The sequence below is a fragment of the Lucilia cuprina genome, chromosome 4 (genome assembly GCF_022045245.1).
Source record: "Lucilia cuprina isolate Lc7/37 chromosome 4, ASM2204524v1, whole genome shotgun sequence".
Taxonomy (NCBI): domain Eukaryota; kingdom Metazoa; phylum Arthropoda; class Insecta; order Diptera; family Calliphoridae; genus Lucilia; species Lucilia cuprina.
The window spans coordinates 21,497,851-21,515,966 of record NC_060952.1 but is presented as its reverse complement, the minus strand read 5'-3'; the positions used below and the strand labels follow the sequence as shown (position 1 = coordinate 21,515,966).

General features: G+C 28.4%; 1 protein-coding gene across 6 annotated transcripts in view; it reads left to right on the top strand.

The window, feature by feature from the left end:
• LOC111684574 (segmentation protein cap'n'collar) overlaps positions 1-18,116 on the top strand; it is a 105,412-nt gene that overhangs the window by 18,490 nt on the left and 68,806 nt on the right. For 4 of the 6 annotated variants that reach the window (XM_046949433.1, XM_046949434.1, XM_046949431.1 and 1 more), the window contains exon 3: positions 3,452-5,153. The exons of 1 other annotated variant lie outside the window; for it this stretch is intronic. In XM_046949433.1, the coding sequence (XP_046805389.1) occupies positions 4,155-5,153 (999 nt within the window). In that variant the 5' untranslated portion in view covers positions 3,452-4,154. Of the gene's footprint in view, positions 1-3,451; positions 5,154-15,446; positions 15,507-18,116 lie in introns of those variants that run through there. One more of the 6 variants, XM_046949436.1, reaches the window with a different exon arrangement.

Genomic DNA, 18,116 nt, shown 5'->3' with positions numbered 1-18,116 from the left:
TGAGCATACAAAGAAAAGCTCGATCTGGAAGTAAAAATTCTAGCAGATATTGATGAAGTATTACAGGAACGGGCATAACAAGGAAGGCAAAAGCTTTTAAAAAAAGCTGGATCGGTAGGACAAAGTTGTAGCAGATATTCACCCCTATTGTCAATCATAATTTCACGTGAAATATGTTCTTTTTCACTTTTTTGTTGTGAAAAAATTCCCCTGTTGTGAATTTTTTTAATGAAATTTTGTAAACATTAAACAGCTCTTCCATACAAAATCAACTATTGTGAATGAATTGTTCACAACAAGTTCACAATAGCATTTTTCCTTCGAGTTAAATGAAATTTTCAAGGGAAAAAAAATTTACTTCTATTGGCAATAGGGGTCTGTTGTGTGCTCTTTTTCATGCATGAAAAATATTGTTCAATAATTACTGGACGTAATTTCTAAGAATTTTTAAATCAGAGAAATCTTTTTTCCGGGATTATATAACTTCCAAGATACTTGATTCTAGCTTCGACAAATGCCTTACAGTGGCAAAAAAACTATTCCAGAGTTTAACCATACTTTTTATATGCTCTCAATGGTCTGAATTCCCACTTCAAATTTTGTTTAGCTATGCATCTGTACATCTAAGCGTATAAAACGTATGTCCACTCAAAATACGTACCAACACACTGACCTGAGATTTGCTCATTTTAAGGAGATTTCTCATATTGCCCTCATCATGGTCACCCAACCAATTTCGAAAGAATCGGTTCATATATAGGATCATATTTATTATGTATTTATTTACGTAATATGTATATACCCTACACAACTATAGTGGGTAGGTTCTAATGCGTTTGTATTTGTAACACCCATCTGCTCAGAATCACTTTCTGAGTCGATTAAGTTATGTCCCTCTCTCTGTATGTCGATTTGAAGATGTGCGCATACTACAGGTCCAATTTTCAGAATAATCCAACAATCCAACTCTACTGGTTGAAAATCGGTCCATATTTCACCTAGCCCTTATATAACCGCACTCACTAAATGAGGCTTTTGAGCTCATAATTATGTTAAATGTTCTAGTATTTCAAGAAAATTCGGCAAAACATTGTTTTATAAAAGTTTAAAAGGCACAGCAGATTTTCGTAATGATCGGGCGGGCCTTATTTGATCCTAGCCCCATAAAAATTCCCATTCAGAAAATAACTTAAAGGTCAAACTTCACTTATAAACACTAAACAACAAAATGGAATTCTATATAAATAACATTGATGTTGACTTACATTTATAAAAATACATTAGTCAAGAATATTTTTTGTCAAGAATAATTAAAAATCATTCAGAATTAATATAGTATGTAGCGTAAATGATTTGAAAACGTTTTCAGAAACTTACTCCCCTATTCTAAATTTTTCCGAAAACTCTATATCGAATTCCTATATTCAAAAAGTGCTAACTCAATCTTGAACCAGAGTTGATTTTTGATAGCAAATGATTACTCTAAGCAAGCTCCATGTCTGATACAAATTTATTTAAAAAATATTAACTTTTGAGCATTTTGTATTTGTGTAACAAGCATTTTTTGAGATAGAGCTTTTTGAATATAGTGCTTCAATATAAAATGTGTTAGAAAATGCAAAACTTTAGATGTACTAAAAAAAGCAATATAATCGTAATGTAGAACATTTTTTATGTAGGTAGTAAGTAAATGGAGTAAATCATGATTTGATACGATCGATGAGATCATCAACATTTAGTTTTACATGATATATACATTCTAATAAAGAGAAATATAAAAACAACCAGTAGAATGAAAGAAGTTAAAATAGGAAAAAATAATTATTTGTCAAATTTTCAAATAGACATTTAATTACAAACTCAACAGGGCAATATTCTTCAATCCTAATTATATTAAACATGTACCTCCATCTACTACATTAACAAGTTCTTTGTTTGAATTTTTTCCTTATAACATAACCATAATAAAGAATTCTGCATTTTCTTGGAGGTAAACATTCTCATGCTTCTATTTATAGAATGACACATTTAAAAAAACATTTTTTTTTTAATTAAGGATTTTTTTTAAATTTAAAATACTTTGAATTTGCAATGAATTAACAAAAACCAAAGTAACCCCAACCTTAACCTTGTTCAATTATTAAAAGTTTAGCAACCTCAAAAAAAGAAAATTCATATAAATAATCTTTTAAAATTGATCATGTGCCTTTAAAGTTATTTATATATAATTTTGCATTGTTTATAAATTTATTTTGCATTATGTATCTTTTTTATTTTTTTAATTTAAAATCGAATAAAATTTATTTGAAAAAAAATTACATTCCTCTTTTTCCTGTAGATACGATAATTAAATTAAGATTTGTTTTATTTCAATATTTTGTTTATTTTTAAATTATATCAGTTTTATTAATAAACAATAAATAAATTTAAAATTTAATAAAATTATGCATTTTGAAAAATTAAGTATTAAATTAAGATCTTACAATGTTGGCAGAAAAATGTTCAGAAAATGTCTTGTCTTGCAACAAAATTCAACTTTCTAAACATTTTTCTGACAACGTTGTAAGGAATAACAAACGTGTATACGAATCTTTAGTGACAATTGTCCAATTCACAACCGATGTCGTATCATTTTAGCGTTGTATGTCATAAAAATTTTCCAAATAACATTTTTTGAAGCAATATCAAGTCAATAATAATAACAAGCAAAAAATTGTAAGTTAGTCGTGCGAGGCCGACCATATAATACCTTACACCTGTTACTAAAATAAAACGTATTTAAATGTATCGTGAATATACCTTTGTTAACCAATTATCTCCAAAATTGCGTCCTGCAATTTGATTACAAGGTTTAGATGGACGGACACAGCTAAATTGACTCAGAAAATGAGTCTAATTGGTACTTTAGGTGGGTATAGGACCAATATTATTGTGCGTTACAAACATCAGCACAAACCCAATACTTCCTCCCCACTAAGGTGGCGTAGAGTATAAAAAATGACGATATATTACGATACAACCGTACAACAACGATTATGAATCGGACAAATATTTTTTATTATTTTTTTATGCGAAAAGTCCATTTACTGTTCAACTTATATATAATGATAGGTAGGGGTTTAAAAGAGGGCTTTCCCAATTATTGTTTTTATGTTCCAATCAAATTAAAAATATACTCGAATAAGGTCGCTGTTACTAATGTTTAGGTGAAATCTTCCTAACTTCATTAACTAACTAATTCTAAACATAAATCACAATGTTTGACTTAATGCAAAATTCATAAACATTCGAATAACTTAAATTCAGTTTAATTATATACAAAAGAAGATGGCTAAATAACGACTTTCATACATATTCATTCAACCTCATGCGAATCTAACGATTCTATTCAAATCAATTAATAACCAGACTTTTAGTAATTTTCTCTTTTTTCTTCTTTATCACGTTTTAGATTTTACCGTATAATTTTTGCCAAATTTTACAAAAACAATAACAAAAGAAAAAACTAAAAAAAAAAATACAAAAACAAATACGTTGTCAAAATCATTAAATACAGACACAAGCTCGGGGCCATTTGTTGGCCAACGAGGTCATTGTTATTTATTAAAACCAAATAAGAAGCAAAATAAAAAAAGTATTCAGAAAAAAAATATATATTTAAAATTTAAAAAGAAATAAAACAAAAGACCAATAAATGCTTCTTGAGGAAGTAAAATAAATAACAACAACAGTAGAAATATTGCGTTCCAAAAGTTATAACGAGGAATACATACCACCGTTGCTAACGACGCATTTCTGGACATTTGATTAAGGAAAGAAAACGAAAAAAAAAACAATCGTTAAATCCAAACAAGGAGAAGACAACGTTATTGAACTGTGGAACAGTTCGAAAAACAGTGTATCATACATTTTATACATTAAGGGGTAGGAGGTCGGTCGGTCAGTTTTTCCAAACAATTTGGCTTTGTTTTACGCCTACGCGGCCTCAATTTTTCTGTCCAACAACAACATCATCAGCATCAGCAACAATAACAAATACAAAAATTGTTATTGTTAAAAGCAATCAACAACAAAACATACGCAGAGAGAGTGACCTCCCCAAACATCATCCATCCTCTTTCTCCTTTAGCTATAAATAAAACGCATCATTCAAAATGATCTCGAATAAAAAATACGCAATGAAAATGTTGCAATTGGCTTTGGCCTTAAGTCTGCTGAATGTCGATCCCGACAATTATTTGCAGCAAAGACTACGCAATTGGGATTCTCAACTAGAGTTACGGGATGGCGATGGTTGGGAATTGGAAATGTTACGGGCCGTGCCCATGGTGGAATATCCATATGCGAATCGCAAGACTATGATGCCTTTAATCGAGGATTTAATACGTTTCGATCGGCAAAGTGATCATCTGGCGAATCAATATAATGTTACAGCATATTTGCTAAATGTTTCCAATGAAAATTCCAATCAAACGGCAGCCATGCAAGAAATGCAAGCTATACCAGCAACATCTTCAAATAATAATCCCTCTTCAGGTTCTTCGGCGACAACAACAAGTTCGTCTGCTTTAGATTCTAGCACAGCTACGGTTAGTTCTGTTGTTACCGCTCCGGGGGCTACGAATGCAAGTCATATCAGTAACTTCGATAATTCTGAAATGGAATTATTTTTAAATGCGGAAAATTTCCAAGATCAACGTACGGTATGGGAACAAAATTTGGCAGATTTAAATGATTTCAATGATTTGCCTATATTGAATTCTCATTACGGCAATTTGCCTCTTAAAGATGGTCAACAGGATAATAATCTATTTGATTTACAATTGGATGCTTTTCTACCAACTATACGTAGTTCCGCATCTACTTCCGAATCCGAAGGTGCAGTAGCTTTAAACGATACCTTTCCTAATCCTGACGAAGAAGTTGCTATTAAATTAGAACAATTAGATGATGAAGATGATAAGGCCCTATTAATGGGTGTTATGGATACTAGAGCAGTTACAGCTTTGTCAACGGATGAGGTGGCAATTAAACAGGTTTCAGTTAAGAAAGAAGAACCCGATGAATCAGCTGAAGACAGCGGTATAGAGGCAGTCACAGATAGTGAAGTAGATTTAAGTCCTTTCATCAATACAGTGGAATTAACTAAAGAGGTAATTGTTTCTTTATTATCTTTTATTTTCATATGTTTGGCTTGAAAAGCAAAAAACCAAATATATAACTTTTGATTGATATGACATGATATTAAAGTTACGGGGAATATCTAAAACAATTTTTACTTATTAATTTCTAAGGTAACAATCAACAATTTATAATTGGTGACTGTTCTTTCTTTTAATTCTGTTCCTTTCATTTTATATTTATAATTATAGAAAATTTATATGCCAGACATTTACATCTTCTATGAAATTAGAACAAGTATTGTATACCCAACAAAAACTTGCATTTGCCCAATTCACAATCGGTGTTATATGGTTGTGCCGTAGTATGTCGTATGTTTAACACATACAATGCTACAATGATCCAACATCGATTGAGAATTGAACAATTGAAAAGTAATTAGTTAAAATGTTAAAAACCCCTTCCCACTTATTATTAGTTTAACACCTTGATGTAATGGGAGGCATATTTACCAAGTCTTCTTACAAATAACTTCTTAAATAAGTACCTTGCTACGCTCAGAAAACAAATTTTCATAGAGAATACCAACCAGATTCGTTAGTTCGCTGCCTAAGTCTTTCACCCCTATCGCCAACCAACATTTCACGAAAAATATGTTCCCTTTTCATTTCTTTCATTCACTAACTTTTTTGTAATGAAAAAAAAAATTCCCCTGTTGTGAAATTTCTTGATGGAATTTTGTAAACATTGAACAGCTGTGGCATGCTAAATCAACTATTGTGAATGAATTGTTCAGTTGAATGTCGAGTTGAATGAAAATTTCTAGGGAACAAGGCGGCGGCGCAACCATTTCAGGTCGGCGGCAGCGGCTTATAATCGGCTCAATTTTGCTTTTTCTTCAGAAATTGACTGTAAGCGTTAATTATATTAAAAATTCTGTGAATAATAGTGTGTTATATATAAACTTTTCTCTCTATAAGTTTTTTTCTACAGAAAATAGTCATTATTATAGTAGTTTTCACTGTTTTAATATTAGCATAATATTATGTGGCAACTCTTTTTTTAATTTGCCCTAATAATTTAAATTAGTGGCAACTCCGTTTAAATTGGTTAATTTTGTTTTTTCTGAAATACCTATATGTTCAATTCTAATCTTTATCAGCGACTACGTTTATGCTGGCTAAGCTCTTGCAAAATATTAACGGGGCCAGTAGCCGCCAAACGAATAGTATCTCTGTAGGGGTGTTTATAAAAGTACTTCAAAGTAGACAGTTTTTAACAAGTAGTTTTTAAAGTACAGCCCATTACCGAGTGTTTGCTGGGTTTATCTTAGATTTAAACAGTAGAGTACAAAAGAAATGTGAAAAGAGTTATAAAACCCACATAATTTTAAAGGTCTAATGAAAAATTTAATCGTTTACATTATAGCAACCTAAAAATGGTCCTTTAATTTTCACTCTCAATGCTTTCCAGGGACATTTTTAATTTACGAATGGGCATTCAATGTATTATACAAATATTCTTAGACCAAAATTTACATTTAGGCATTTAATATTAATTTGTTGTTAACATACTACATGAAGGAAATGAAGAATGTTTAAGCATTTATGTTACTAACTGTATTTGGTAACTGTGGCAAATTACCACCCTCTATCACTACAAATCAATAATTATTATCTAAATAGATATGTAAATTATTTGTGTCTACTTTAGTTTAGTTTCTAGGCACTCGTTTCTGAATATGGGAATACAGGTAGTAAAGGTGATTTTATAATTGTATATATTATAATAGAAATCAATAATAATAATCATAATAAAACAAACGAGTATTTCAAACAAATCGTTAGATGTACTTAATTATTACAATTATTATGGTTAATTGTGGAAAATTTTGAAGACACTGTAAAATAATATAAATATATTTTTAAATGGGATTAAAAGGAAATTGAATAAACATTTTTAAGAAATAATCATGTTTTGATTAGTATAATAGATTTAATTTATTTCATTACAAAGAAATTTACAATCGGTGTTGTATCGTAGTATGTCATAATATTTTTATAATTGTTTTGATTCAAAGTATTTTATTTAAAAAAATGTTATGACATACAACGATACGAAATCGATTATGAATTGGATAATTATTTTTTTCACAAATTGAGGGCAATGTTCATTTAAAAATTGTGTCTTTTAAAATATTTATATTGTTTTACTTTTCCTACACACTTTTAATTATTAAAACGTTTATGAATTTATTTTTTGCTATAAAAATAGTTTAATATTTTTTTACATACACACATAAGTAAGCAGCATTTTTTCTTTTCATTGTATTAGCAATTCAATGCAATACAAAGCAAACATTGATGCTATATAGTCAATGCACAATGGGGTGGTAGTTAAATAAATACTATTAAATAACTGCAAACAATTGCTATAGATTGGGATTACCTATTTTGATAGTTACAAATCGTTAGATGTGCGTAATTATTACAATTATTATGGTAGAATTTAAGAGTGAAGAATTTAAAAGTGTGTACTAAATTATTTATACAAATTAAGATCTTACAACGATGTCACAACGTGTAAACACATAACGTTATCATTGCCAGATAATTGTCTGACATTTTTTATTGTCAGATATGCGAATTTTATGTTTTTCATTGGTTAAAAGAACATATTCACCAAAAAAAAGGATAAGCAACTTTTAGTATACAACAGTCTTACAACAGTGTAATATGACAATTTTTGTTTGCACATAAATTTATTGTCTGACAAGTGTCTGGCAATGAAATTGTAAAGGTTTTTTACAACCTGACAATTTTCCATATGTAAACAGTTTTTCATTGTCAAAGCTGTTGACGTAAAAAGATCTGACACGGTTGTTTGCAGATAAATGTATTCTCTGTGTCAGGCAATTTACCGTCTTAACTGACACTGTACCTGATGCTAACAGTTTTTTATTAAAAGTACATTAAAATTTAGATTTCGACAACGAATTGTTGTAATTTTGACAACATATCGTTGTCATACATATTATATACTTTGACAACAAATGTCATTGGCGGGAAAAACTTTATTTGATGCTAAAGCTTAAAAACTAATGGTCTTCGGTATATTCATACCAGAAAAACATGCCAATGCAAAATGATCGACGGCGGCATATTATATAAAATACTGGCGGCGGCTAAATTATCGACACAATTTATTTTTTTAGAAAGCATTTATTATATCTCTTTATAATAGTATATTTTATAGAAACATATCTCTTTATAAGACTTTTCTGCAGAAAATGAACATTGTTATAGTAGTTTTGACTATTTTAATATTAGCACAATATTGTATGGCAACTCTTTTCCATTTGCTATTTGAATTTATACGTTTTAACTGCCGGTCCACACTAGGAAACTTTTCTTGGGAAACTTTTGATTTTGCGTGAGAGAGAAAGAATATCATTCATCTCGCAGTACGGAGTTTTCCGTTCTCGGAATCTTGTTTTGTTTTGATATTCTTCTCATTCGTACAACAACAAATCAATGTAGTTTCTGAAACAAGAGTTTCTATGTGTGGACATTAAGGAAACTTCAAAAGAGAATTAAAAAAAAAGTTTCTCAACAAAAGTTTCGTAGTGTGGACCAGGCCTAATTGGTAAAATTGTTTTCTGAAATACATGTCATTCCAATCTTTATCAGCTGCTACTTTTAAGTCGGCTTATGAGCCTAAAGAAGTCAGCGGCGTCGAGGCTTACAAAATATTATCGGCGGGTAGCCGCCGAAGATTTGAGCCGTCTCTGTTTGTATCTCTGTATGATCTGATACCCTACAATACTATAGTGTGAGGGATATTTTGGTTTGTAAATATTATTTATTCCAACCTAAGGGTAAAAAATATGTCGGTTTGAGTTATTAAAAAATATAAGTAAGTGATATTTTGTCTCATTTTCCACAAGATTTATTTAAAACGATAATTTCGTGAATATAGTATTTCACAACTTTTTACTACTTTATAAAGAAATCATAAAAATATGAAACCACATTTAGATATTAGAGTTTAAAATGTACCTTCTTTATTAAATATTCCTGAAATATTCCTAAAAACTCAGTTTTAAAAATCATAATTTTAATTTAGTCCAGTTTTGCAGTAAATGAGCGATAAGTATTTAAAACTTTTTAAATCATTTGCTATATGTATATAAAAACTGGATGTTCTTGAGCAAATTTAATAAGATTTAAATTTTTAAAATTTTTTTTGCGGTTTATTTTTTTAATATTTTCTGCTTAAAACTTTTTTGCAACAATTTTCATTGTAATAAATTGTTTATTTTTAAAATTTATTGCTAATGACCTCAATTGTCATTGTTGAAAAACAACAACAACAAAAAAAAGAGTGCAACTCAAAATTAATCGAAACAAAATAAAAATGCAACAATTTTTTCATGTTCTAAAAACAATTTGCTCACTTTTGTCATAAAAAACACTTTTTTTTAAATTTCGATTGTCACTATGAGTTTATGAAAAAAAAACACAATTTAATTTTGTTAAAATTTTTTTATTATCGATTTTAATATTATTATTTCTTTTGGTTATTTACGTAGTATATTTTATATTTTTTGTCATTTTTGATAACGTTGACAATTTGTTTATTTAAGGGCATTTTTTTAGTTGCAATTGATATAAATAAAATTATTGAATTTATTTTAAAAAAATCAAAGAAAGTGTCAATGAACTAATAGTTTTAGTTGTATATTACAACACTAGTATTATTAAACCAGCAAATAATAAGGGTTTCAAATTCAAAATATAAAAATTATTTTATGTTTTTATAAAAAAAATTTAAACAAATTGTTTTTGTATGTAATTAATAATATCTTAATAATGTCTTCTTATACCACTATACAACTTGAACAATAAGTTGCCTAAATACTTATTTTTTTACCAAATATTCAAACACAAATATCTATTTATTAAAGTCTTACTTATGTAGGCAATTTTTTTAAACTAATAGTTTTGACGTTAATTAACAAACCATTAATTTGTTATTAATTATTTCATAAGACTTTCTAATTACATATAAACTAAAAGTTTTCAAAAAAAAACTCAAAACAAAGAAATTTGAAAAAAAGGCCTCCACTTAAGTTTCTTTAAATGGGTAAAATATACATATACATATGTAACAACAAAAAATCGCGTGAGTTTTATTTTTTAACTGCGAACTTCAGCAAAAACAGATAATAAAATAATAAAAAAAATTATTAATATTTTTTTTAATTATTAACAATATAAACCAAAACCAAGTGTTTAACTTGGCTTTTCAATTTGATTTTATTTGTTTTTTGTTTTTAATAAAAGATTGAGAGAGTACTTTTAACTTGAACTAATCAAAAGAGAATAAATTGAGTAAAAAGTTCAATGATTCATTTAATTTTGTTTTTGCTTTATTTATTTTTTATGTGAAAAAATAACAATTTTGCGAACAAAAACATTTGTCATATTTCTTTAAAAAGAGACTTGAAAGTTGAACAAGAGATTTAGAATGAAAACGGCAGGCGATAAACGAAAAAAATATTAAAAGTAAAAAGTATACTTTTCTAAAGCTTTAGGCAAAACTGAATGAGGCCTTAGAATTTATCCATTATCAATCAAGCTTTCTAGATTATTTTGCATCATGAATTTTGAAGAATCCCGAATACATTTTTTCCCATTGGAGACATTTATCACTCTTCTGCACGATTTAAATAATCATTTCATTTTCTGATCATACTTTCGTCGTGGGAAAATGACACTTACAAAGAAGAGTCTATAAACACTTCTTTTATTCATTTTTAAATATTTTGTAGCCGAATTACTATTTTTTTTTCAAATCATATTTTAGTCTTTTTTGAGTCTTTTCCGAGTTATATCTATGTCTATTTAATTAAATAATAATAAAAATATGATTTGATCATGAATTTCTGAGGGAATTTGTAAACAAAGAACACAAAGTATAGTGAATGAATTGTTCAGAGCAAGTTCAATTTACAGCATAGCTGTTTACCTTTCGATGGGAATTGAGATTTCAAGGGCCACAAACATTTGTTTACCGTCTCATTTAAAAGATTCTTTTATGGACCTTTTTTCTATTCAGTTTTGAGTTAATTTTAAATAGTTTTTGAGTTAGTTTTAACTGTTATATAATAAAAAATTTTCGATCTTCCAACTGCTTGAAATATGATCACACATTTTAAAACCATCATATTTTAAACACAAGAATGATCAATTTATGATTGCCATACATTTTGTTACTGTTTTTCAAATAATCGATTTTAAATCATATTACAAAATCATTTTCGTATCAGTTTTAAGTGTTCAACGTATTAATCACTTTTAGGTCATCAAAGGGAGTCAAAAAAGACTCCGTTTGCTGATTAATCATCCAACAATCTCCTACATTTCGGCTACACTTTTAAGAAAAAATTGTTATCGGTGTAATATATATTAATATTTTAAAATTGAAAACTACGAAAGATAGGCAAATATAGTCTGCCAAATAAATTTAGGAAATTTTATAGTCAACAGAAATATAGTAGATATTAAAGTGGTGAAGAAACAATATGGACATATTTGTAAAAAAGCTGACTTAGTAACCTTTGACCCTGAACAACTTAATAAACCAATATGGGACTACTGGTGACTTTTAGCCATTTTATAAAGGTGTCAAGAAAGGAGCCGTTTCCTAATTTCATAAAGTTTTCAAAATTCTCCATTTTAATCATTTTATTAGACTTATTTTTCTGTTCTATAAAATATAGATATTGCAAATCAACAAAATTTAATATTGCGGCTTAACGCCACAATTGTAATTTATCGCTTAACAGCCAAATTTCATGTTAAATAATAAAACGCAAAACCTGTGTTAGCAAAATTTGTACTTTGAAACACGCACATTAAGATTAAACTATTAAAATAAACAAAATAATATTCGCACTTTTTGAAAAAAAAAAACATAGGGGTTTGTAATAAATAATCTTATGTTTGTATGCGTAATTATTAAGAAATATACATATAAGGTCATTATATGTATTACTACTACAATTTCAAACATTATATAAATTAAACTCTGTACTATATAATATATAGATTTAAATGCTGAGAAACTTAGTTTTCGACTAAACTTACCGGCTTAACTATTACAACAATTATTAAAAAAATCACTAAAATTTTATTTGACAACCTTGTGTTACTCAGACTCTGATTTTTTGTTTGCGTTTTGTTTTTACTTTTGCTTTAAGCCGAAATTTAACAATACTATAAATTTACGAAAATTCATAACAAAGTAGAACAGCAATTAGTACGGGCAGTATTTTTTATGTTTTGTTTATAGTAGAGAAAGCCATATTTTTGTTAACAAACAAAAAAAATATAAAAAAAACATAATAAATTGTGCTTAAGAAAGCTTTTTTTATTGTTAAAAAATATCTTATTAAAAAAACACCGTACTGATTTAAAAAAGCAACTTTGTATGTGTTGATTTCAAGTTTAAATTGAAGTCACTGATCTGATTGACATAGCATGGTTTTTAAAACTTAAGATTCTTTTAGTCAATGTCTGCTTTTTACACTTTTTTTAATTTTTAGTTCTACCAAACAATATATGTATGTATACATAGTTCTACCAAACAAATTATTAAGAAAATTTCTCTCAATTTAAAAGTTTTAATTCTTACTTAGATCCGGAACTATGAAAATCTTTGTTATTTTTAAAACTCTCATCAGAGAATAACTTTTTATTTACTAGTCTATTGAATGTAATAAAATCTTCGTGTCAATTAAGTAAATTAGCAAATGGATCAATCTCTTATTACGATGACAATATCAACATGTTTCGAGTCATATGATGATAAAGTTACATTTGCAGTGATTAAAATGAACTAAATCACTTTCTAACGAATGTTTAAATTTATATATGTCAAGCATAAGTCAAGCATTAGTCGAGTTTTTTCTAATATGTAATATGTAGATTTTACAACGTTGGCAGTAAAATGTGCAGAAAACAATGTTAAGTTACAAATTCTGTCATCCAGTATTGTCAATTATGTCTTTTCTGACAACGTTGCAAAAGAAAAATTGTAAGTTCAGACGATTGTTAGGCATTTTCTAAACATTTTACTGACAACGTTGTAAGATCTGACATCCGTGTATCACGGCTTATTACATATTTTATATTTTTTTGCAAAATATTTTTCTGTTGAACAAAATTTAGCCAAATTAAAAATGTATTTATTTATTTATTATTTTCTTAGGGAAAGTATTTACTTAGTTCTCTTAAATCTTTTTTATATTCTTAGGGCCAACTGGAGACTTCAAAATTTAGTTTTTTATTTTATATATTTAAGTTTTCATTAATTTTATTAATTTTATAATTATTACTTTATTAATTTTATAATCATTATTTCATTAATTTTATAATTATCTTCTTCTTTTTTGTAATGTTTTGACGTTTGTTTGTAATACATTGTTTTGACGTTTTCTGTGGTTTTGTATGTCAACACTGCTAAGTTAAATCTTTCCTTCGTAATACCCCATAAAGTGTATATATTCTGGATCCTTATAGATGGCGGTGACAGTCATTCTATTAAGTGTATATATTCCGAATTCTTATAAATGGCGGTGTCCGTCTCTACTCGGACACAATCTGCATGTTTTTGAAATGAATTTTCCTAAGATCCCTGACGTCTTTTGTAGCCAAATATTATATAATTCTATTAGATATGCTTTCGAGAAGATCGGTATTTAAAATCTGCAAAATTGGTCCATTATTAATGGAGATATGACAAAAAATATGTGAATTTCTTCATGCTTTGACAAGACGATGAAATGACAACAACATGTTCTTGTACTTGCTTGTACAACAGGTATGGAGCCGTGTATTGTTATTGTCAAAATCAGAGATGGATAATTGTATGTGTTTTTACAAGAACTACCTATTTTTAGGTACTTTTAAGTACTTTAACTGGTACTTTTGAGTTTTATAGAAATCTAAATCTAAAAATGTTAAATGAAAGTATTTTAAATATACAACGAGGTGAAAATAAAAAATCTCTTAAGACTGATTGAAGGGTTAAAGAGAGGATTTTTTCGTTACATTTTCATTTATCACAAAGTGATATTTGAATCTTCTGAGAGTTCTGAGTGAATTTGGTTTTTGATATATTTTTTTTGTTCTTCTACTGGCTTTGGGACTATAACATTGAGTTTAGAAATATACAATCGATCATATGGGGTCTTCAACCCATATGTTTACAAAATTGTATATTATATTGTAAACAATTATTTGTTTACAAAATTGTACATTATTATGAAAATGTATGTTAATTACAAAGAACCCATTCCTTTAAACCTCTTTGTGCATTATTCTATGTATATATTTACTATGTGCTGCTTTTGTTAAGTAAACAATCATTTAAATTAAATGACATTTTTTTGCAGTGTCATTTTAATATGACTTAATAATAAATATTACAAAGAATAAAAAATCATAGTTAATAAACAACTTTTTGAAAAAAAAATAAAATAAAAACTACATTACTAAGGCCACGTACAAAAAATGTAAACAAACACGTACATAGATACATATGTATGTATAATCAATCCCAACATGTAATCTCAACATTTGACAGATATTTCACAACCAATTCACCACATTTCACAAAAAAAACATCTGATTTTACCGGCATTTTTGTGCAAAATTATTAAAAGTTAAATAGAAAATACTTGACGTTTTTCTTTTTACATCATTTTGACACATGCATCTAACAAGTATAAAAAGTAAGAATAAATAACACAAAAGAGGTGAATAACAAGAAAAGCTTTTGTTGCTAAACATTTCAATATGAAATAATAAGAAAAAAGAAAAAGAGAATTCAATTCTATATTAAACATGTTATGGTTTTGAGCTAAACTTATGTTGATAAACATTTGTTGTTTATTGGACTTGGACACAAAGTTCTTTAGCTAATACACAAACCTAAATTATGTACAGGATGTAGTTAAACAGTTTAACGCTAGAGGGCAGTAGATTATATATAGAAAATATTTTTATTGTTTTTTTTTTTTCAAATTTATTGTTGTTTCTTATCTCTTGAAAGCTGTTTCTGTTTTTTAATAATAAAAAAGAATAGTTTTACAACTGATAGTATGCAAAAAAAACTAATTTTTGTAGATTGTTTTTATTTGTTTTACTATTCCTAACAAATCAGTCTATAACAAAACGTATAATCAATTACTTTAAAGAGATTTTTCTTTGATTAATTTTTCGTTTTTTATCAAAGTTTTTTGTTTTTAAAAAACTCCCAAAAAATAATCAAAAATGTGTATAGCCGATGATTACAAACACATGCATCGACATCTAACGGTAATGTTGAAATCTTTAAAGATTTACTAACCTTTTTATTATTATTTTTTTATGAAATATTTATGTAATTAACTATAAATTCCTTAAACTAAATATTCATTTATTAAAAAAATCAAATACATTTGTATAATTTTATAAAACGCCTTCTTAAACATATTTTTCAATGACTTGTATTTATAAACATTTTGTTTGTTTTTATTTATTTAATTTTTCTTAAAGGTCTTATTCATAACAATTTATTAAAGTTGTGTAGACAAATGTTCATACAAAATTAGTTCTATAATCTTTTGGTAAATTGTTATGAATAAGGTAATAAATAATTAATTTCTATAATTTGTGCGCAATTCAGTAGCCAAGTAAAGCCATCATTTTACCACCATTATTACAAAGTTACAAATATTTTAGATTGTATTGAGTATTAGTTTACAGTGTGACGAATATGAAGTGGTTACTTTATAAATAAAAAAGAATTTAACTCCAAAAAATGAAAGGACTGTGTGCTTTACGTAAACTTCTGCCATGTTGGCCTTTTCACGGTGGTTTTTTTTTTCAACCCATATATAAAATTTCCGTTCCAGAATACGTGCACTTTGCTCGAGCTATCTAACTCTTGCTATAGTAGACTCTATGGGGAATGACAGTTGTCATTAGCAAGCTAAATGCAAAAACGAAGATGCAATGACTAGTTCAATACTCATATCCTTGAGCATTCTAATCCTTGAGCATCTAATCTATGACTCACCTGTGCATTCCTTGACCTTATATGACGCCCAACCACACTACTCAGAAAGCTCGGATGATTCGGAAAAACACCTAAGGGACGTAACTGGTAGTCTAAAGCACGCATTCATTTTAATTGACGAGACTTAATTCAATGGCCACAAAGATCTACTGTTATAAGTTGAGCGTGTTTTAGCGTAAACTCCACCACACTAAACCATAAAGGAAAATATCACTGATAAATTAAACATTAAAGTATTAACAACTTTGCCACCATCTCACTGCGTTTTGCGAAACCTTTGTTCAGCACATCATCTCCTCCGCTACTCCAACCATTACTGCATCCATCGCTTTATCCGATTAACCTCGGATACAACTCAGAATCCCTCTAATCCATCAGATACAAGTATCTGATAGCACATCGAACACCAACGCATGCCCAATCTTTGGTTTATCAGCTCAAATTCAACATGTTATCAATCCATAGCCTTGCTTTGTGGTTTGTACCACTCATAGAAACTAGGAGCGGTAGCATAATCAATCTTTCAACCAAGGACCCATTTCCTACTAGTTTAGCTTGAAACCACAGGTACTACTTAGATCCGAAAGAATCCTTAAACCGTTGTACCAGATAATGTGGTGCTCTGGTTATACCCCTTGTCAAATCATCCAAGGACTAACCATCACCATTTTATAGTCCTGCCAGACTAGAGATAGTGGAATCACTTCTTTACCTGGAGATAGCAATACACCAAGATGAGGATCATAAATCAAGGAATCATCCCTCGGGGCCCCTTTTTTCAGATAGACCGTAATAGATATTTCTGTCTGAAATCACAAATATTTAAATATGTTCGGATATACTTGTTCTTACAAGGAATCCATTATCGGCTCAGAATAATATCGAGAGTCATGTCCATATGTTCATGTTAAACTTCTAATCAAATTACAGCCATTTGGAAGATAATTCAATGAAATTTTGTCTAACATATTACCTTTGATCCAAGTAGAAATTATCTATAATAATTATCGGCCCATTATTTCATCTAAACCCCTTTACAACCAGATTTCCCAAATTAAGCTTCAAAACATATAATTTGATGGATTCGGTTATTTACAAATATGGGTACAACCATGTTTCCTATATCCCTAAATAATACTTTTAAATATCATTATAAATGATCAGTTCTCATTTGACACTAGTGCCGATAAAAACTCCCTTTCAAAAAATGTCTTGATTACTATGAAATTTGTCATAACTAACTTCTATATTAACATAATTAAATTGTTTTTGCTTCTGTTCATATTTGACCTCCGGTCCCATATATAGAACCTCTTTCACAAAATCTGTTTTTCATCTAAAAAGCTCTTAAATATATAGAAATTAAGCGAAATTAATTGAGCAAATTTCCACGCGTATTGCGTAAATTGTTGTGGCTCGTCAATTTTGATTCTCTAACGCTTGGTGGTGAAATTTGAGGCGACTAATCGCGATCATTTTACTAAGGAATTATCCTTTTGCAGTCGATACTTTCACACCTACACAGAGAAAACAGATTCGTTGTGATAACCGAATTTGTTTCCAATCGAATTCAGTCGGTTCTTACAACTATACCAAAATTCGATTGTAATTATTGAAAAATTCGGTTACTATAACTGAATATATGGTGTACATAATTATTTTTGTTATTTATTCGGTAATGTGGTTTGAAATTATTGGTATTTGCAATTGAAAATGTGTATTTTAAAATATATTTAATTTTATTTAAAATATTTACAATTAAATTTGAATGAATAAACTTACAAAACTTATATAGATATATAAGTTGATGGTTGATGATGAAAATTTGATGTTTATGTGTCGGAAATTTTGCTCTTCATCCTGTCCAA